The sequence below is a fragment of the Cloeon dipterum genome, chromosome 3 (genome assembly GCF_949628265.1).
Source record: "Cloeon dipterum chromosome 3, ieCloDipt1.1, whole genome shotgun sequence".
Taxonomy (NCBI): domain Eukaryota; kingdom Metazoa; phylum Arthropoda; class Insecta; order Ephemeroptera; family Baetidae; genus Cloeon; species Cloeon dipterum.
Window position 1 is genome coordinate 24,855,778 of NC_088788.1, and position 19,251 is coordinate 24,875,028.

At 38.4% G+C, this 19,251-nt stretch overlaps 3 protein-coding genes across 5 annotated transcripts in view; 2 read left to right on the forward strand and 1 right to left on the reverse strand.

The window, feature by feature from the left end:
• The window catches only part of LOC135938928 (mucin-2-like), a 26,893-nt gene extending 9,426 nt beyond the window's left edge, over positions 1–17,467 (reverse strand). The window contains exon 1 of one of the 3 annotated variants that reach the window (XM_065482985.1): positions 17,318–17,467. The gene's annotated coding sequence lies outside the window, so the exon portion shown is untranslated. Of the gene's footprint in view, positions 1–1,373; positions 1,629–3,536; positions 3,801–17,317 lie in introns of those variants that run through there. The other 2 variants (XM_065482984.1, XM_065482983.1) reach the window with 2 other exon arrangements.
• On the forward strand, positions 10,500–15,685 carry LOC135938932 (uncharacterized). Its single transcript, XM_065482990.1, has 4 exons — positions 10,500–10,581; positions 14,228–14,292; positions 14,714–14,872; positions 15,077–15,685. Exons 2-4 carry the CDS (start codon positions 14,248–14,250, stop codon positions 15,263–15,265), a joined length of 393 nt encoding a protein of 130 aa, XP_065339062.1. The 5' UTR covers positions 10,500–10,581; positions 14,228–14,247; the 3' UTR covers positions 15,266–15,685.
• On the forward strand, positions 15,838–18,786 carry LOC135938931 (uncharacterized). Its single transcript, XM_065482989.1, has 4 exons — positions 15,838–16,230; positions 17,929–18,087; positions 18,159–18,251; positions 18,351–18,786. Exons 1-4 carry the CDS (start codon positions 16,186–16,188, stop codon positions 18,471–18,473), a joined length of 420 nt encoding a protein of 139 aa, XP_065339061.1. The 5' UTR covers positions 15,838–16,185; the 3' UTR covers positions 18,474–18,786.
• The last annotated feature ends 465 nt before the right edge of the window (positions 18,787–19,251 follow it).

A 19,251-nucleotide genomic window follows, 5' to 3' on the forward strand; every position in this document is an offset into this window, starting at 1 on the left:
TGTTTCTGTGTTGGCACTTGCTGCTCTAGGCGGTGCTAATGATTTCCAATCATTTTGATCGCCAAAAGACAAACTCTAATAGCACGCGCATCACAACAAACACACAGGCACGCAAATCTCGGCCACAGCAGCCGGCTTGCTTCTTTGTTGCTGCGCGCGCGGCTGCGATATATAAAGTAGGCAGACGCGCTGCCTCTTGTTTTTAATTAAAGCATTAAATAAGCAGTCAATTAAGTACGTGAGTTATGTGATCGAATGGAAGGCTCCGCGCTGAAGGCAATGGCTGGTTCGGCTCGGGAAGACGGTAGACGCGTGACATAACTTTACCGCGTTGACACAATTTCGGCGCTATTGTTTTTGCGCGAAGGTGAAAAAGCATCACACATACAACTAGGTGGCAAATGTTGCGAGTTCATGGCAGCCATTCGCGTTTTTGAACGTCTTCTGGCGACCGGCGAGTGTAATAAACGAGCAATTAATTATCAAGGTGAAAGGCCCAGAGCGAAGTGGCAATTTTAGTAATCGAATATCTACCCCCACTGGTAGCCTCTTCGTGTGGATCTATAGTGGGAAGTAATTGTACTTAACTAACATCTCTGTTTCTCAGTTAAATGGCTACATTTGCGTTATTGATATCACGCGCTTCTCTGACAGATAAAACATAAAACATTTCCATCAGTTTTCTGAGTGAAATTTAAAATTTAAATAACAGAGTTGAGCAGACAAACAACTTAATAACTGATGTGAGGTAAGAGTGATTTGCTTAGATTATAAGCATGCCAAAGAAATCCTAAAAATTTACGTGGAGAATTCAGAAGTTAAGAATTTTTAGATAGTATGCACCCCAAAGTCAGGTAAGTCATTGCTCTTTCGATCAGTCCTTGAAGCATTGTCTTGAAATATAAGTCGGCGTCGGAATGATTCATTCAACTATCTAAACTAAATAATCCAAGGCGGATTGGCTAAATAACAGGCAGCAGCCAAGGTATCGGGGCGGCGACGGCGGCGGCCGAGCTTTTCCTTTCCTTTCGGGACTCGAGTTACACACCTGTTCACCCGGCTCCATAAGCGCACAAACTAAAATGACTCATATATCCTAGCTGTGAGAGATGTGTGAACCAGAACGAAATTGGCCTCGCTCGTAAAAAATGAGAGGCGCAGAAAATTATAGTCTGATTTCCTGCGCTTTAAATTCCTCGTGGCAAAAGAGATAAAACGGACACCTGCGAGTGAGTCACCCAGCACTGCATATTATTGTGGAAATAATAAAAAGTCCCGCGTTGCTTCCGAAAAGAGGCCAGGCAAACTTCGCTCGAGCGCACTGGGCAGACCCAGACGACCATTGCCATTCTCCTCACGCCGCGATTAGTTACCTGTTTCTGCCGGCGATTAATTCCGCGAAAGTATCCTTATTTGTGAGCCGCCGCCGAGCAAAATGGTAGTGCGACACTTTTCTTCGCGGTCGCCGCGGGACACAAACTCTTTGGGACTCTTGAGAAAAAAAAGTGCCGAGTCCGAAACGCGTGTGTGTTGCACTCGCGACGGTAGCCGAAGACTCACTGCTGCTGCCCGGCGTACTCGTAGCACTCTAATGCAGCCAGGTAGCAGCTAGCGCCTGTGAGTGCGACTGCTGTTGGACGAGAGGAGGAGGTGGAGGCACAACAAAGAAAGGTTCAACCGCGGATAAGCAACCTGCCAGGAGGGGAATAAATTGGAAAAGGAAATAATGTAATGCAGCGACAACAACAACTGCACGCCGTGTGTGTCGAATTTATCGCATGGGGCTGAAAATGCTTGTTCAGATCTACGGTTCTCCCAAGGGGTTTTCTGTGCATTTCCAATTTCTATACTTCTCACATACCCTTGGACCCAAACATTTTGTTACCTTTATTTTCTCAACGACCACACACGATCTTTTTTCAGCATGAAAGCTGATTGCTTGACATTCTCGGTGTCATTCCCTGATAATGAGAAAATTGTGAACCTCAATGAATCTTCTTTTTAAAATACCATCATGCAATCAGTTTGCTTCATGTTTGATTTTTCTAGCATGAATTACGACCAATTTTCATGCCCTGGTGCAAAGTGATCTTTCATGATTTCAAACTGCAGAGGTGATCAGACAAAATAATTAAATCAGTCATGGACTCCGTATGTATAATGCGAGTTAAAGAAAATAAATCAACCAGTCATATATAATTAAATTTGTAATTCTCCTGTCTTAAAAATGTCAATTCAATTTGGTTTATTTCTCCAAAAGAAGTCATCAAGTATACTTTATAAAATTTAAAATAAAGCCAATCAAATACAGGAGATTATTATTTGTAGTGTTAGCAAAAACTCGCTGAAACTTATAATGATTAAAATAGAATCAATATTTATCAATAATTTAACTTTTTGGAAATAACATCAGAAGAATAACACATTGCACAATTTAACGGTTTGTAAATAAATGTCACGAAATAATTCTGCTCTGAAAATAAATCCAGATTAAATTGTGTAATATTATTTAGAAATCACTTAAAAGTAACGTAATTTAAGCAAATAGCCTTCAGCGTCTATTGATGCAATTCATTTATAAAATACATTTTTAGTCAAACTTTTTCAAGCTTACTTAAATAAAGTCCCCGTTTCATCTCAACTAATAATGCTGCTAAACATTATAGATTTAATGCTCAAAGTCCATCATCATTAACTCTGCTTCTTTTGAAAACAGTATTGTGTTTGCTACAAACAATGTATTTGAAATAATTTATCCCGGGGTTGGCTGTCACTATTTACTCTGACAGTAGAAATTTGTTACGCTATAAATTGTGCTCTACTCCAGGTGAACGTGCTGAGCTTTGAGCTTGAGTAGGTTGCAAAACCATTCTTTATCCATTATATTTCCCCTATTTATAATATTCTATCTGGATACTTTCAAAGATACTTTGGTAATATAAAAAACTCATTCTCAAATAATTCACGTTCATCACTCCACAAAAATCTAAAAGAAAATATTAATATTTAACTATTTATTCAACATTTTAGTTTAAACCTATTGAGAAAAACTTGAAAAGTTTTAGCAAAAGTAATATGACCGTGCTTGCTTGTTGAACTAGATGAAAATGGGGAAGATTACTAATTTTTGTCACGATCAAGTTTTTCAAGAGTCTCTCAGTAAATAATCCCTATTATAGCCATTTTTAAACACGAGTAAATCAATTGATTTAGAGTAAACGACACTGGCGTAAGTTTTCTAGGCCACACAAACAAGCAAGTGGTTTGCGAAAAAGAAGGCGTCCACTTGTCTATCTATTCCGGTAGTGGAGTTTCTTTCCAAGACCTGCCTCACAAAGTAGGAAGCGGTGGCGACTATAGATTAATTTCTTCCCATGAAACGCACCCAGCGGAACCGGAGATTCACGCGCGAGAGCGAACGGCCTGTCTGCCCGACATTAGACTAATGTCAATGCCAAAACCGCCGCCACCATCGAACACCTTTCTATGTCAGCGGTAAAAAGTCAAGAGTATAGAGTTTAATTATTACGACTCACCTGCTTAACAGCACAGCGCCAACGGCGATTTCTATACACACATGCACACTACACGTTGGCACTGTCACAGAAAAGGGAAAAAAATGATTCTCAAGTGTGCGTCCCTGCCGGGATTTGGCCAAGAGCAATGGAAAAACAGAGCCCGTGCCTGACTGGGTGCTTGCACCGCGTTGAGACTTGGGTTTGAAATGTCACAGCTCACTGTGCAGTACGTACTCTCGGTCCGACTTTCTCTCGTCAACTGAATATAGGAGTGAGTCCGCGCCGCGCGAGTGATGCTGGTGCTGCGCCGCGAGTTGGATGTTCTCCCGGCAGCCCATATTCATTTTATCCTCGTGTGCATGCTTCGCGGCACCAGCAACAATGATGCTGTGTTTTTCGTGCACGCACTCAAATCGGCCGATTGTTGAGAGTGTGCTTTCCGCCTCAATTTCTGGTGAAAAAGCGGCGTGTCCGCGTGCAAGACTCCGGTGCTCTCGCATCGGGACATTTTTTGTGACCCAGTTTTTACTCGACGACGTTTTGCGGTGTCGAGTTTCCCAGGCACAGTGGCCGTGTGTGCATTTCGAATTTTTCTCGTTATTTTGCACCCACGTCATCGGAAATTGATTCACTCCTAGCGGCCTCTGTTTATCCGGTCTGATGGGGAAGTCAACGTTGTGCTCGTGGAATATAGGCATGAAATTCCTGAAACTTGGAATATTTTTTCATAATTTGGACTCAATTACAAAGCAGGAAAAATTATGCTCCAGTTTTGTTACTCGACGTACATATATATAAAGACTTTTTTGAAGGAAAATTTGAAGATCTTTAAGACCGATCCAACAAATGGATACTTTTTTTTCTTAATATTCTCAATCACAACATCACTAGAATAAATGGATTTTTTATCTTGACTTAGCGGTTTAATGTAGAGCGGAAGTAATATGAAATAACATGTGAACACACTTTTACCCTCTTATCCAGCACTTCTGATACGCATTTCCAAGAAAGAAAAATAGCCGATTTTTTAAACAGTATTGGTTAATTTATTAAGAATATCAATAGGAAAAATAAATCTTATTCCACCTTGAGATTTCATTTTTCTTGTTAACATCAACAAATTTTGCAATCGGCCTAGGGTCATATTCCATTAAATCCCATTGCGAGTAAGATTGAAATGTTAACGTCATTTTAAAAGTATTGGTTAATACAATCATTTAGCAATGATGATATAAAAAATAAATATTTCATTGTATATTATATGCATGATTTCCTGTTGTTCAATATGCAATCAATATAAATATTAAATTCCTTAACTAAAATGCTCACATTACCAATTTAGGAATTTGAAGAAGCAGAAAATTAACTGCCATAACTTCCTATTTTTCTCTTCTTTCAAGTGTGGGAATGGTCTAGAATATCAATAAAAGCGCTTGGAGTCTGGCAAAGTGGCCTTTGTTAGACTCTCCCTATATTCAATATTATCTGCTAGCGTTAAAGGTTCACTTCTCTTGTCTCTCGTCTTTTTCAAAAAATTGAAATAACCTGAGTTACCCAAAGCTTTTAAAGCTAAGTACATATTATTTCAAAATATACCTAAAACGCAGAGATTGACAACATATACAAAGACCGACAAAGACTGATTTTAAAAACTTCATACTCAACTATCAAACAAAATTTTGTAGTTTCAAACGTGTCACGAATAATTGATCTCATTTACACATTAAAAAAATAATACTTAATGCTCCATTAAACTTGTTGATTGGCCGTTCTGCGTTCGAAATGTGTCGACAGCTGATTTTAAAATCACTAACAAGCGTACGGTTGATTATCAACAGTGCAGCTCCCGCATTATCCACATTGTGCTAAAATTGCGTGAGCATACTTTTTGCACGCAGACAGAGCGACAGCTGAATAGAACTACAAACGAGAAAAGAGGCTCTCCTCTGATCTCTGTTCTACTCTCCAACTCTTATATACCTTCGTGTTAATTAAACAGCTCATGAGTATAAAAATACTGTTATCTCGGCGCTGTTTGCATGTGTATATTATCTAAGCCCTAGGTGCACATGCTAAAGAAACTTGACCGTCGCGATTTTATTCATCAATAAAAATGATAAAAAATCCTATTTGATTTATTTATTTGTGTTTTTTTTATGTTTTCATGTGTTCGGACAGTAAAGGTGATATTACAATGTTGTACCGAAAATATATATGCGAGTACAATTTCAATACCATTTTCTTGACAAAAAGTACATAATATTTGATGGAATAAAAATTCAAAAATAAACATAAAGTTTATGGTGTGCGTTAAGTTTTCATTTTCTTTCCAACAAACCACTTTAATGTTTAAACATTTGAGCTATGTATATAGTTCTCTTGTCCGGATTAAAATTTTGAGCGATATATGTTGGATTTTAAATGTACTGTATACATTTTGCTTTGATATCGTTTTACATTGTGAAGTGAGTTTTCCTGCTGCAATCCCACATTAGTCGGCACTCGTTTATGACGTGCTTATTTACCTTTACCCTTGTGTTTCCTCTTGGATACACTTTCTATGGTTTTTTCTTCTTTCTCAAATGGCTGCGATACTCTTTCCCGTAGTAGAGCATTACACACAATCCTCAGTCCCCCATCCTAAACGTAATTAAACAAAAAGATTTAGTTTTAAGTTAAGAAACATTATAAATTTACCTGTTGGAAATTTTCGTGCCTCTCAGACAGTTTCCTAATTTAGCTTGATCCTGAACTGATTTTAAAATTTCCAACAATAATATTCAAATAACGCATCTTTACACAGTTTCTATATATTTATTTAATTATGACTTTACCACAAATTCTTGAAAGAAGCAGCATTCATTTTATTCCTTAAAACGCTTTCATGAAGTTCGCAATCCGTAAATAATTCGCCTTTGGTTCTTGCCTTAGCTCAAGGAGTAGAGAAGCGATAGCATCACGTGCTCCTTTTCAAGAAACAAACCTGCCCATTGTTTACTTGCCAGCTTTCCATTGTGTCGTATTATGTTCTGCCAATTTCATAAATAGGGCATGCCGCTCGAGTGTTGTTGTTCTGACTAAGACAGAGAGCGAGGAGAAATTATATCATCTCGGCACAAACAACACAGACAACTGCCGGCCAACAGCCAGCAGCAGGTCAATGTCGTAATGCTCTTGTGCATGCTGCATTTCTAATTCGCGTGCGAAGTTAATTAAAATCCGCTGAGCATGCAAATATACGGCGCCAGATGAAACCCGAGAAACACACGCCGAGTTTGCGACTGGTTTTTTTATTCACGCATTCAGCTCTCCTTGGGAGGGATTCTGTGAAAAACGCAGCCCAAGCGCTTGACCCAAATTGGGAAGAACACCCAGACGCTGGACCAGACATATGAGAACGGGCATGAAAGGAGAGAGAAAAGTAAATGAGATAAATATCAACCAAGCAGTTGGGATAAACTTGCGGCGTTCTGGGAATCAGAACCTTTAGGACGGTGTACAATTCAAAGGGTCTCCCTCATTGCATTCAAAATTTCACGTTTTATGCGATGTGAATATTTATTTTTTTGTTCATGGATAAACTAAAAATCACGTGTTTTCTTTAGTGTTAATTTTAATAAATTTTTGAAATAGGTGACCACTATAGTCGAGAGACTAAAACGACAATTTTTTGCAACGAGGATGAAGCCTGGTTTAATTTATTGCCATTAATTTTAATATTTTGCCTTTGAGGCACTATAGCTTTTTATTTTTAGCTCTGAAAGCTGCTCTTACTGAATTTGAATATTATATCCATAATCATTTTACTGTATGAGAAATGTGTAAGAAATGGCTCAATTTTACAACATGCAATTACATTGCTTTTCATCAGCTATGATGTACCAATCGCTGCTTTCAGTTTTGCGCCACAAATCATTTCAAAATTCTCCTTCTATTGAAGCGCATTAGATGTGTGATTATTCCAGCTTTTTTATCACAATTTTACCATATTCCTCCACCGCAGAGAAAGTATACGCATATTGAATAATAACTTGCATTATGAGCCGATTTGATCGGCTGGACTTTTACTTCAGAGAGCCCTTTTACTCTTCGCTCAACAAAAAGTGCTTTTGAAATTCAGCTGCGCGCATTGGATATGCACAACAGCACTCGCGCGATCTGGACTTCCCAGTTGACCTTATTTAAGTGGGCAATGAGTGCCAGCAATTATTTTGAATAGAATAAAAGTGTAACCCTGGACACGTGCGTGCGCCTCTGCGCCATTATATAAGTGTTTTATGGTGATAAGGCGCATGCACAACTACATGGACATCATTGTTTCTGCAATGAATCCAATCAGCAAGGAATTGGAGGAAAAGGGATCGTGCAGAGTGGCGCCGAGTAACGAGATATTGAGTAATCCGGCTTAACCTTGATTTGCGTGAAGTTACGAAGATCCTTTTCAGCGGAGCCGTGAAAGAAAAAGAAAGTGAAGGAGAGAGAGCTCGCTCGCCGTATGAATACACGCATTTCTTTTTTTAGCGTATTTATTTACACTAGTCATGTGTGCGAGAGCTGGTGGTGGTCAATATAATTAGAAACAAGCATAATTAGGCGGGGTTTCCCACCTGGGAACACGTGCTTCAAAGCATTTGAACCTGTACGCTTGCGTTGTGAAGTAACGCAGGGATAAAGGATTTCCGGCTCACCGGCAGACAAGATTTCACATTCCGAATTTTGTCGTGGGCCCACCCGTTCACATCAGGTCTAATGCAGATCCTGATGTTACCGCACCAGCAGCGCACGTGTGACGTTAATGATGCAGACCGCATAATTCCTATATCCTATCCGACGGATGTAGCTGGATGTTGGTTATTTTCCTTAGTGCGATTGCTCTTAGGCAAAGAGTAACAGCTTTAATACTCAGAGGATAAAGTTTCCCATCCCTTTATATCAAAAAGATTATTAAGGGAAATCTATATTGCCCGTGCGTTACACTTTTTTTAAGTTGAAAAATAATAATTACCAAACAAAAATGCAATGAACGAGATCATAGATTAAAGGACACGTGTTGTGTTATTGACAATGAGGGAAATAAAAAAATGAACCTAATTTTGCAATTATGCTGGAAGTGAAACTAAATTAGTTTTAAATGGTATAGTTGTGGCTTCAACGTTGGCATGAAGACCAAAATAATAACAATCATCCACGGAGATTGCAAGGTTATTTGCGGTGCAAGCTTGGTTCCAATGCTCTCAGTGACGCCGTCTGGTATTTGATCTTGACAAAAGCTCTGTGCTGTAGTGTTCCTTGTTTGTTTCAATATGCCGCACAACCGTGTAACGTTTATTTTTACAAGTTTTGGCGGCTGGTCCTTAATTTCGCGTTTAATTTTCAAGCCAAAAGGAGCAGAAATGAGTTGAACCCCGGCACCAAGTTAGCCTTCAAATAATGAAAGACGTGAGGTTTGGCATCAACAACTCAAAAGCACCACACAGATCCTGCTGTGCTGACAACAGCACAAAAACGTTGCTTATCAAACAAATCACGGCTCACTCTCGCTCTTTCGAATATAAATAAATATTTAACATTTTCGACTATATAAAATAGGTGTGTTTTTAATACAACTAATTTTCATTTCGTATATTTACATTTTTTCAATTCCTACTTTTTGTGAGAGCATGCCTGTAGCAAAGAGCCTTGGGATTTATTTTTGGCCAGCAACCCATTAATGTGATTTCAATAAAAGTTACAAAATTATTGAAAGCTATAAAAAATATTAATTTTGTAAGCAACTTGATGAAGCAGAAGAAATTGCTCATATATGGGTTCAACAAAACTTCAAAACGCGCCGTGAGAGTGCGTCGTGATCAAGGCTTTAAATGAGCACCAAGTGAGCACCAGCGGAATTATTTGCTTCCCTCGCCAAGAACTAATATTCTGTCGCTCTGTATCATAACTTAAAAATAGAAATCTGATATGACATGATGTGTGTATGTGTGAATCAAGCTTCAAAACTGTCGGCAACACAAAATATTTTACTGTTAAAAAAATATATTTGTGATGATATTATGAGAGATACCTACAATTAAAATATTTAGAATTCAAAACTAGCACGATAAGAGGATGAGTTATTCGAAATGTATATTTTTGGGTCTGTTTTTAAATCGTCAAACACAAGTCGGGGAGTAAAGAGATAATTTTTTCGAGGCCACACTTAATTTCAATTACATATTTGTTATGTTAAGTATGAGTAGCATATTTTATTAAATATTGTAACTAAAATAAAATACAAGAAGTCTCTCTTTATATATACTAAAAAAATTCTAGACAAAAATAACCTCAAAGCTATGGCTATTTAAACCTTTAGCAAATTGCTCCTTTATGTATTTAAATTCATGCAGTTTTCAAGCTGAAAATTAAACAGAGTGCTGGACTGGGGCAAAAATTTTAATCAGGCGGTAAAATTGTAGCGCACCGGTGAACAGCCCGCTACGCCCTTTTGACCAGTCCGGCATTGATTAAACAGCAACGCCACATAGACTTTATAACGATTTGGGTCATCCTAATGATATCAAAGTTTGATGTCCGTCAGAATTTAATTATTGTAAATAATATTAAATGATATAGATTTTACTGTCCAATTAAACACACACTATTTTCAAAATGTCAGTAAATATAATGAAATCATACACAAATAAAACCGCTTGGTAAAAAAATAGTATATTTTTAACTGATTACAGCGATCACAATATTTTCAATTCAAAATGAGTCACCAGCAAGAGTTTTGATATGCTGCCTAAGTCACAGCTTGGTGCAGATGTTTTATTTAAAGCTGGCAAGATGCTGTTAAATTTTGCTAAGGCGTCGACATCGCCGACGTAATACCTGACTCACATACCTCACCTGACGAGTGACATCATCGTTCGACCTGAGATCGCCAAAGGTTAGTAATTTTCGCGTGGAGCGCATGCGTGGCACCGCTGAAGCCACGGCTTTTATGTTTCGAACCGCGCCTGAAAGCGCTCACATCAAGCTTCGTGCGGTGCAAGAGGAGAACGCTTCAACACACTCAACGCTAAAGGTAAAACACTTTTGTACATTTTTCACTTTGGTTTTTGCAAAAGATGATATTGTTATCGACAAAATTTAAAATTTTGGGGCTATTTCGGGGGGCTCTTGAATTTTACTGTATTTTCTTGCATTTCGCGATGAATTTAATTAGAAATGGGCGTTGGTGCGGTCGAAAGTAGCATCTGCTTATGAACATACGCAGCAAAGCTATTACAGTGTTTTTGTGATTATTCTATATCAAACTTTTCTCTTGAATTTTCGTAACTGCTGACATTTATTTTGGTCTAAAAATAAAGGGTTACTTTCTTTATGGAAACCTAATATGGCTTGCTCTAAAAAGACGCTTGCCACATCAGAATGAGAATGGGGGAGGTAAAATAAAAATTCTATGGTCATCAAGGGCCCGCTGTGTGCTATGTTTTGGTGCTGCTCCCACAACGCCGGATTATTTAAACATAATTATTCTCCCGCACGTCCCACTCCTCGCGGAACGCTCTTCCTCTGCGATGCGTTATTTGATAAAAATTTCCCATGCATTTGCGCCGCAACTGGAATGAGTAATTTCCTTTAGGCATGCACTATCTGCGTTAGAGAATAGGAGAAGAGTTTCACTGCTCACACATGTTATGCTAATCTGAATTTTACGCAATCCACTCCACCGCTTTTAATGTCATTTACAATTAAAGACGTTTCTGGAATAAATTAGCTGAAAATATCTTAACTCATCCTAACACAAATATTTTAATCATTTAAAAACGTAATTTTTACTTTGGGATGATTAGAAATTTTATTTAAAATTGTTAAATGATTTCATCGCTTTTGCTCTCCACTATTTGGTTCAACGCAAATTTCAACGTCATCTTCTGTTCCCTCCTGTTCCTTCCGGTCCATATTCGCTCTGATTCGCGGCTTGGACAGCCTCACCCACCACTTGCTGTTCATCCTCTCCTCCCTTTTCTTCCTGGCTTCCTTGTTTTTGTCTAGGACAAAGTGCTTGCGTCCATCGAGATCGTAGAAGAATCCCTGTCCAGCACTGACCTCCTCGTTTTCTTCCTCCTGCTTTTGTTGCCGTTGCTTCTTCCTACCTCTCACCTGCTCTCTGGTCACTTTCAGCAGGTCTTTGCGTCCCGCCCGCCAGTCGTCATGCTTCTTTGCCTGCTCGTAGTCCTGCAGGAAATCAACGATTTTCCCTGGCGTGTCAATCCCTAACTGCGCCAACTGCCCCCTTAGCTCTTTCCGTTCTTTCGACCTTAATTTTAGAGAGTTGATTTCGTCCACCGAACAGTATTTGAACTCGACGTTCATTGCATCCAGGGCCTCAAAGTCGATTTTGCTGTTCACATTGCTTTGTCTCATCGCGCGGCGTAAAAAATTATCGTTAACTGTGATCTTGAGCTGCTCTGCTTGCGTTGGGTCCGAAGGGCTTGGAAACACGTTTGACACGACGGTGAATCTATTGTTTTTCCCATGCTGGTTCTCGTCGGGGAGCAGCTTGACTATATCGCCGTCCTTCAAAGCTGCTAGTGCTAACACGAGGGTGGTTGTGTCATTTTCGGCCTCCAGAAGATCGGCGTAGAGCTGGAACTGGCTGTGCAAAGTGACGTTTTTGTCGAAATGCTTCGACAGAGTCACTCCTTTGTGTGGTTTGATTAGGACTATTTGCAAGCAAGTGCTTGGTGCGGTTGCCATCACTTTCCGCTGAAAAATTTCGGGTTTTTTAACTTGACTTTCTCAAACCAATTAGAGAAGCATGCAATAAAACAATTAACAACACAACAATAAAAAATGTTTAGTAACAATCGGCCAAAATTTCATGCACTTCAATACATATTGCTTATTTGTTTTTGCCACTTTTGTTGGCCCCTATAATCATTTTAATGCGTCATGTTTCAGATTTTTAACTGATTGATTCAATAATTAATTTTTAATTCTCAGTTGTTGAATTTTGTTTGATTCTTTAATGTAAATAACCCCAATAGACGAAAGAAAGAAGCGAAAAAAATCTACACAGCTTGAGAGTTATTAACAGGTATTAAATTAAAATGCGCAGGAAGAAAATAAAAATGTTTTACTCCTGCTAGTTTAAAACTGTTTACTGATGCGAATTATGATTTTCTGCTATAGAAAAGCAAGCACATCTTTCGCCTCTTTCAAGGCTGACAAATTGTTATGATGATGTCACCGCCTCGCACGCTCGCTGGTCACGAGAGCATTATTTCTCAGTATGAAGAGTTTAATGCAAATAGCTCTCATTCTCTGTTCTTTTCATTGTGCTATCCTGCAACGGCTCTTGAAGGAAGTGTGAAGCAGCTGCCAGACAAGTCGCGTACGCTGAGCTAAAAATCTTCCGAGTTAAAAAGGATAGCATATTATATGAACAGGCTAAAATAGACCGTGACACCCGCGCACCCCGCCACGCCTTGAATCGTCTAGCGCCTTTTACTCAAACACACTCAGAGGCGATTCCCAAAGCATCAAATTGAGTCCCTGCACTTCGTTTGTAGCCCCAAATCGTAATAAAGCGTCACGTCGGGCCCACAAATCACACCGATCGCAAATCTGACACACTGCGTAAATATTTACAAGCTAATATTTTCGAGAAAATAAACAATGGTCCGGAATGCATATTTTCTTTAGCGTTGCGACTTTGAGAACAACTCGGAGGCACGTGCGCTGTGAATATCTTACAGGCAGATGATGGCTCTGTGAGAAATTGTGTTTTTGTGGCTCTATTTTAAGACTGGCCCGTATATATCGCTATTAACTTAAGTCGCTCGGCGTGTTGGGGCGGCAATGTTTCTCGATTGAGCGTCAAATGCATAGCACTACAAAATCGCTCACAAAATCAGTGAAAGTTTTTTTTCTGGTTTCGGGTGTTTCGTTGGTTGCCAAAGACCGCAGAGGCCTTCGAAGAGGCATCATAATTGGCCACTTTTTTCTCAATTTAACAACTCTCAAGGCAGACACCGCCGAGGAATTTTTTCTCATAAAACCTGAAAATTGTTTTGAACCTATTCTTTGAAGTGGATATAGTGGATCCAGCTTGAATGCACACACGTTGAAAAGGATTTACTTTCACATCTTCATCGCCTGCTTTTAATTATTGCTGAGTTTGATTTCTTTAATTGTCTGATGGCAAAGTTCGTTCTTCCTCACTGCCCGAGTGAAATCAAAGTGCAGTATACTGACTTTTATCGAAAGTTTAATCGTGTGTGCGCGCGTTGCTCTTTTGGTGCGGGTTGACGTCATCTTTTTATAAGCAGCGCGCTTTGAGAGGCACAGGGAATACTAATTCAATGACGCAATAACCATGACAGAAACAACTTTTCTGGAAGGCATTTGGGTGGAGATGAGATCAGAAAGAGAGTGAGCAAGTTAACCCAGTTGGAATGCCTGATGACGATAGGCGCGGGCCGCATTGTCTTGAGCTAATTGAGTAAAACATTTTTAGCGTATACTATACATCCAAGATCTTTACATGTTAGAGCGATAGTTAGAATCAGATCTATCTCTTTGACTACATAAATCTGCCCTATAACTAAATTCAACTGGCACTCTTTGTGTGTTTAGTTGACTGATTTTTTAATAATAATAAAACCTAATATTCAAATTATATCTTGTTATTTATCGTAATATACTTATTTGCTTTTTTACAGATTCACAACCAATCTGAAAAATGGCTGGAATGAGCAGAGTATCCATCCTCAAGATCATCGAACTGGTTAGTATTATTTAAAAAAATTTTGGCTGATGAGTGATGAATTTTAGTGAACCCCATTGGTTCAATTTAAACAATTTGTGTGTGTGCCTTTGTACTTTTGAGAAAAGACTAAATGTGCTGGTCATATTGGCAATCAAATAATTACACAACAAAGCTGATAAATGAGTGTCACAAGCATACAAAAGATATTTAAATTCAAGTTCCTATTGTAAATAACGCGCACAGCGACGCGCCCAAGGATACCCCACAAGTTGTTCCACCGCGTGGGAACTTACACGAGCCTAATTTGAACTGCCTATTTTAGTGATCACGCCGCGGCACTCGCAATTTTGCAATGCATCATCATCGTTCACCTGAATGAACAAAACAATCAACTTTTAATGCCATCATCATAAAATCTAATAAAAAATTTCGATTTCAGGTCCTGGCCTGCGTCCTTATTGGATTGCACTACCACAGCTTTGAGGCTGCCGACCTCCATGCCCACTTGATCATTTCAGCTACCTTTGGTGGATTCGTCATTATCCTGGCTGGTATCTTTGCAGGCATCATTGCTGGACAGCCGATGCCCAAGCGTGTGGTAAGTTTCCATCCAGTTAAATGACGAAAAAATTTTCAATTCGCAATAAACTATTACAGTTTTCAAATATTTTGAAATTAAAATATCACTTGGCTGCGTACTTTAAATTATAAATTTTCGACCTGCTATTTTTCAATCCCTAAGAAGATTTTGTGCTATTCAATTTATTGTCATAACTAATCAATTGTTTGCTTTCAATTTCAGGATATGTTCTACAGCCTGTGCGCCGTGGCCCTGTTCGCAACCAGCGGTATCATGACCATCCAGTACTACAACAACCAGTGGATCACCATTGATAAGGACAAGAAGAACATTGGAATCGCTAAGGGCTCCATTTCGATCATCAATGCAGTTATTTTCCTGCTCGACCTTGTCTTCACTTTCCGCGATTAGAAATTTAAAGAAAAAAAAATGAGCGAAAACTATCACGTGTTCAGAAATATTTTTGCATTTTAACTTTTCACGTGTTGCACAAACAATACTTATTGGTACAAACACTACAAACTGTTGAGAAGTGGAAAATTTTATGGATGATATTTAAAGGAATGGAAATCTTTAATTCTTGTGTCTAGTAGTTTAGGCGTTTTAAAACTTCTGCAATGATCTTTGGATGAAATTATATTATATCAAAATAGAGAGCTATGTTGAAAAGATAAACTACATTGACTGAGATTACATCACAGAGCTCTGACAAAAATGCATGTCTAACGTAAGTCTGCTAAGCTGAAAGCTAATATTACTTCAGTAAGAAATCTGATTTTTATATTACGTGTTTCTGAAAAAAATAAAGTTTACACACCTTTAAATCTTTAACGAGCTTTTAACACCTACGCAAACTCCTGGTTCTATTTAAAAAAAAAACTGTCTCTTTTCGCTGGGTGCGAGACCTGCTGGCATTGATAATAATGAATGTGTACAGTTTTTAACGACCAATAAGCAACAAGATTCTCAATGAATGTTCGTCTCTGCACAATGTCATAGTCCGCAGAGTGCAAATAGTTGTAATCTAGAGGCGCATATAAGTAGGCCAGCGAGAGTAATGAAAACCGAGCGTGTATGAACACAAAGCCAATGCGTTCGCAGTAAACACAGATTTATTTTCCCATTGACAATATAATAACTCGACTGCGTGCCCCCGCGTGCACAAGATCCCGTGCGAACTGATCCAGTGAGAGTCTCACTTGACTTTGGTTGTCAGAGGTGAGCACGCTGAGGGTCAACATGCCTATTTTGCGTGTCCCACCGACTGCTCGTTTCCAGTCGGCGAGTGCTGCTCTCAGGGTTAAGATCTGCCCGTTCGCGGCTCACCAGCCATGGCCCGCTGCTGCCGGCTACCTTTCGTAAAGATTTTGGAGATTGTGAGTACTTAAAATTTCGATTTCGCTGCGGACTTTACGTAAAAATCAATAAACAACGTAGACGAATTTTCTCTTAACTTTTATATTAGATGGACGTAAACTTCGAAAATGTCTTACAATAAACATATGGGCCATTTTCTGATAAAAGCCCAGTATTTTGCAAATGCTTTTGAATAAAACTAAGTAGAGCTGCGTTTGATTTAGGAAAGAAATTATCTTGAAAAAAGATAATCAGCCTCCATTTTCCACTCCAATTGCTTATTTTAGAAGATTATCGTTTAATTTGTTCAATTTAAATAAAAAATCCCAATTCTAATTTAATTGATTATGTTTAAATCTCATGAGAGGAGTATCTGGTAATGGTAAAGTAACACGTTCCATTTATTTCTACCTTCTTTTTGTGTTTCCATGCTGAACTTTATAATATGAGTTAATATCTGATATCAATGATGAAATAATATTTTTTTTTTCAAAATTAATAAGTTAAAAAGAACGATTATGCTCAATCTTCGCCAATGTAAATTAGTAAACCATTTTTAGGACAAAATACAAAATAACAGCGTAACAATTATACAGCATTACAAACATGGTAAAGATCACTAAAATTACATAAATTTTAATTTATTAAGCATTGTGATATTTAAGTATTATGATATTTGAATTTATTAAAAATTATAGCAAATAAGATCAGTAAAATTGCTTTTTTTCCTTTTGTAAATTTTTAAAATTGGATAAATGTTTTATTTCAAATATTTAAGATATAATTCAATACCTCAAATGACGATAAAGCAAATTTCATGATGTAATTTTGCTTTGCATAAAGCAAAAAAATTCGTGAGCCGTGACACGATTTTAAAACCAATAAATTTTTAATGCCCTGGAATGCAGAATAACCAGACATTGACGATGGTTAAAAAAACATCTCAATCGCACATTGAACGTCTGTGCAGCCTTCCGCGAGAGCATTTCCTGCTTTCAAAACTGTGCATATCCATGTGCTTCTTCAAACTAGCCCTGAACAAAAGACACCTTTCCACTCCATAACGAGAGGTGAATGTAGATCGAAAATTCGATTGCTGGCACTTACCGTGCGGAGTGCACCACCATCAGAGCTGCATCACCTGCGTCGAGAGTGATGAGATGATTTGCGAGTGCCTTGCCGACTGACAAGTCGCAAGAGAATTTGCTCTCGATCGCCTCTCGTCGCGCTCACGCACGCCTGGAAACAGAGCCGAGGCGCCAGCTAATAACAAAAAGCTGGAAGTTGGTGCCGCGATATCGAGAGAGTGTGCGACCTTGCTCAGGCCAGGTGTGTCTCTCTTTATTCCTCGTGCTGCTGACTGCTGCAAGAAGGAAATAATCGTCATTACTTCTCTTTCTGTACTTTTGAGTAATGATGCTGAATAGCGTATTGACTTCTGTCGACAAATAAAGAGTGGCGTGTTGACACATTTTTACTTTTATCGAAAGAAGAGAAAAAAGCTCGCAGCAGCAGCTGATGCATGATTAACCAGGTCATCAGCATGATGCATATTCTTAAATGAAACCAAATAGTTGATAGAGAGTGCTATTGCGTAGTTGGTAAGCTAATATTGTTTTCTTATTATTAATTTTTAAGTTTTTATTTTGTGAAAAGTGATATATCATATCATAGCGTTATATTCTCTTGTTAAAACAAAATGATCGTGTTTGTTGCAGGCGTTCACCATGTCGTGCCTCACATTGCATGTAATGAGCTTAAAGCCTGCCGACGTGGACCATTTTTGGCTCTTGTCCGTCACGTTTGTTGGAATGATGATTGTGGAATTTGGAGGGGCATTCGCTGAATGCATAAAAACGCCTCTACCGAGTCATGTTGTAAGTAATTAGAGCCAAATAACAAATAACACGATTATAAATTTTTGTTTATAACTATTTGGCTTTGTCAGGACGTTTTGTACAGTGTGGTAGGTTCCTGCCTCTTTTTGGCATCTGGCGTTGCTTGCCTGCGGTTCTGGGACGATGAGCCAAGAGAACTCATTGTAAGTGAAGGATTCAGTCCAGTAAATAAATTTATATATAATCCACATCGACAACTTGCGTAGCCTGCATGCATATTTTCAAATATCAAATTTTTATAGATCGTGCGCTATGGAATGTGGAAGGGTGTCCTCTCATGCGTGACCAGTGTCCTTTTTGTGATTGATGCTTTTCGAGCGTTGAATGGCAGCGAGATTTGCGCCGGCCAGCCATACCTCCACTGACTAAAAGCAGAGCGTACTTCATAGTCAGTATAATTATATAATAGTGTATTAACGCACGAATTTGCCATTGAAAACTGTAAAAGAATCTCAATTTTGTGTTAGTTTAATTTATGCTTGTTTTAATGATAGTGATATGAATGAACATTATGGCAGTGCAGACTCACCATTTTCGGCCAACTCACACTTCTCGCTAGGATAGGGATTAACATTGAATCTTCCCATCAGAGTGAGAAGTGTGAGTCCCCTATATATATTAAAATTAAAATAATGTTGAGAATTCACACGAACTGAAATAAAATAATGCAACACCACAGTTAATATATATTTTTCAGACAAACTTTTTTCCATTCAATTCCCAAAAAATTACGGATAAATGATGGAAGGCAGTTTTAAGAGTATAATAGTGTATATTTTCTATCAAAAAACCCACCTAATATTTCGTAATTTAGTTTTCACTCACCAGATTATAAAAAGGTTTGTGGCATTAGAAGTAATAATTTTTGTGATTATCTCCAGTAAAAGTTTTAGCTGACATGCAAAATTTCATTTAGCATCATTTTGAGACAGGTTTGATATCTTCTGTCAAAGCTAAACAATTTTAATATCTCTCCCCATGAAAAACTCAAATAATTATGCTTAAAAATGAGAAATAAACTGACAATTATTACAAACTTTCGTTTAAATAGGGACACCCAAAGAAATTAAGTATCGATTTAACACAGGCAGTGGACTGGACATATCTGGTCAATTCTAGCTGACCCTCAACGTGGTGCCTGTT

Excerpts from the sequence above, each read along its gene's own strand:
- LOC135938931 (XM_065482989.1), top strand. The coding sequence starts at position 16,186 with ATGGCCCGCTGCTGCCGGCTACCTTTCGTAAAGATTTTGGAGATT. Across the intron at positions 18,088-18,158 it reads CGCCTCTACCGAGTCATGTT|GACGTTTTGTACAGTGTGGT; the intron begins GTAAGTAATTAG and ends TGGCTTTGTCAG. Across the intron at positions 18,252-18,350 it reads ATGAGCCAAGAGAACTCATT|ATCGTGCGCTATGGAATGTG; the intron begins GTAAGTGAAGGA and ends AAATTTTTATAG.
- LOC135938932 (XM_065482990.1), top strand. The coding sequence starts at position 14,248 with ATGGCTGGAATGAGCAGAGTATCCATCCTCAAGATCATCGAACTG. Across the intron at positions 14,293-14,713 it reads TCCTCAAGATCATCGAACTG|GTCCTGGCCTGCGTCCTTAT; the intron begins GTTAGTATTATT and ends TTTCGATTTCAG. Across the intron at positions 14,873-15,076 it reads AGCCGATGCCCAAGCGTGTG|GATATGTTCTACAGCCTGTG; the intron begins GTAAGTTTCCAT and ends TTTCAATTTCAG.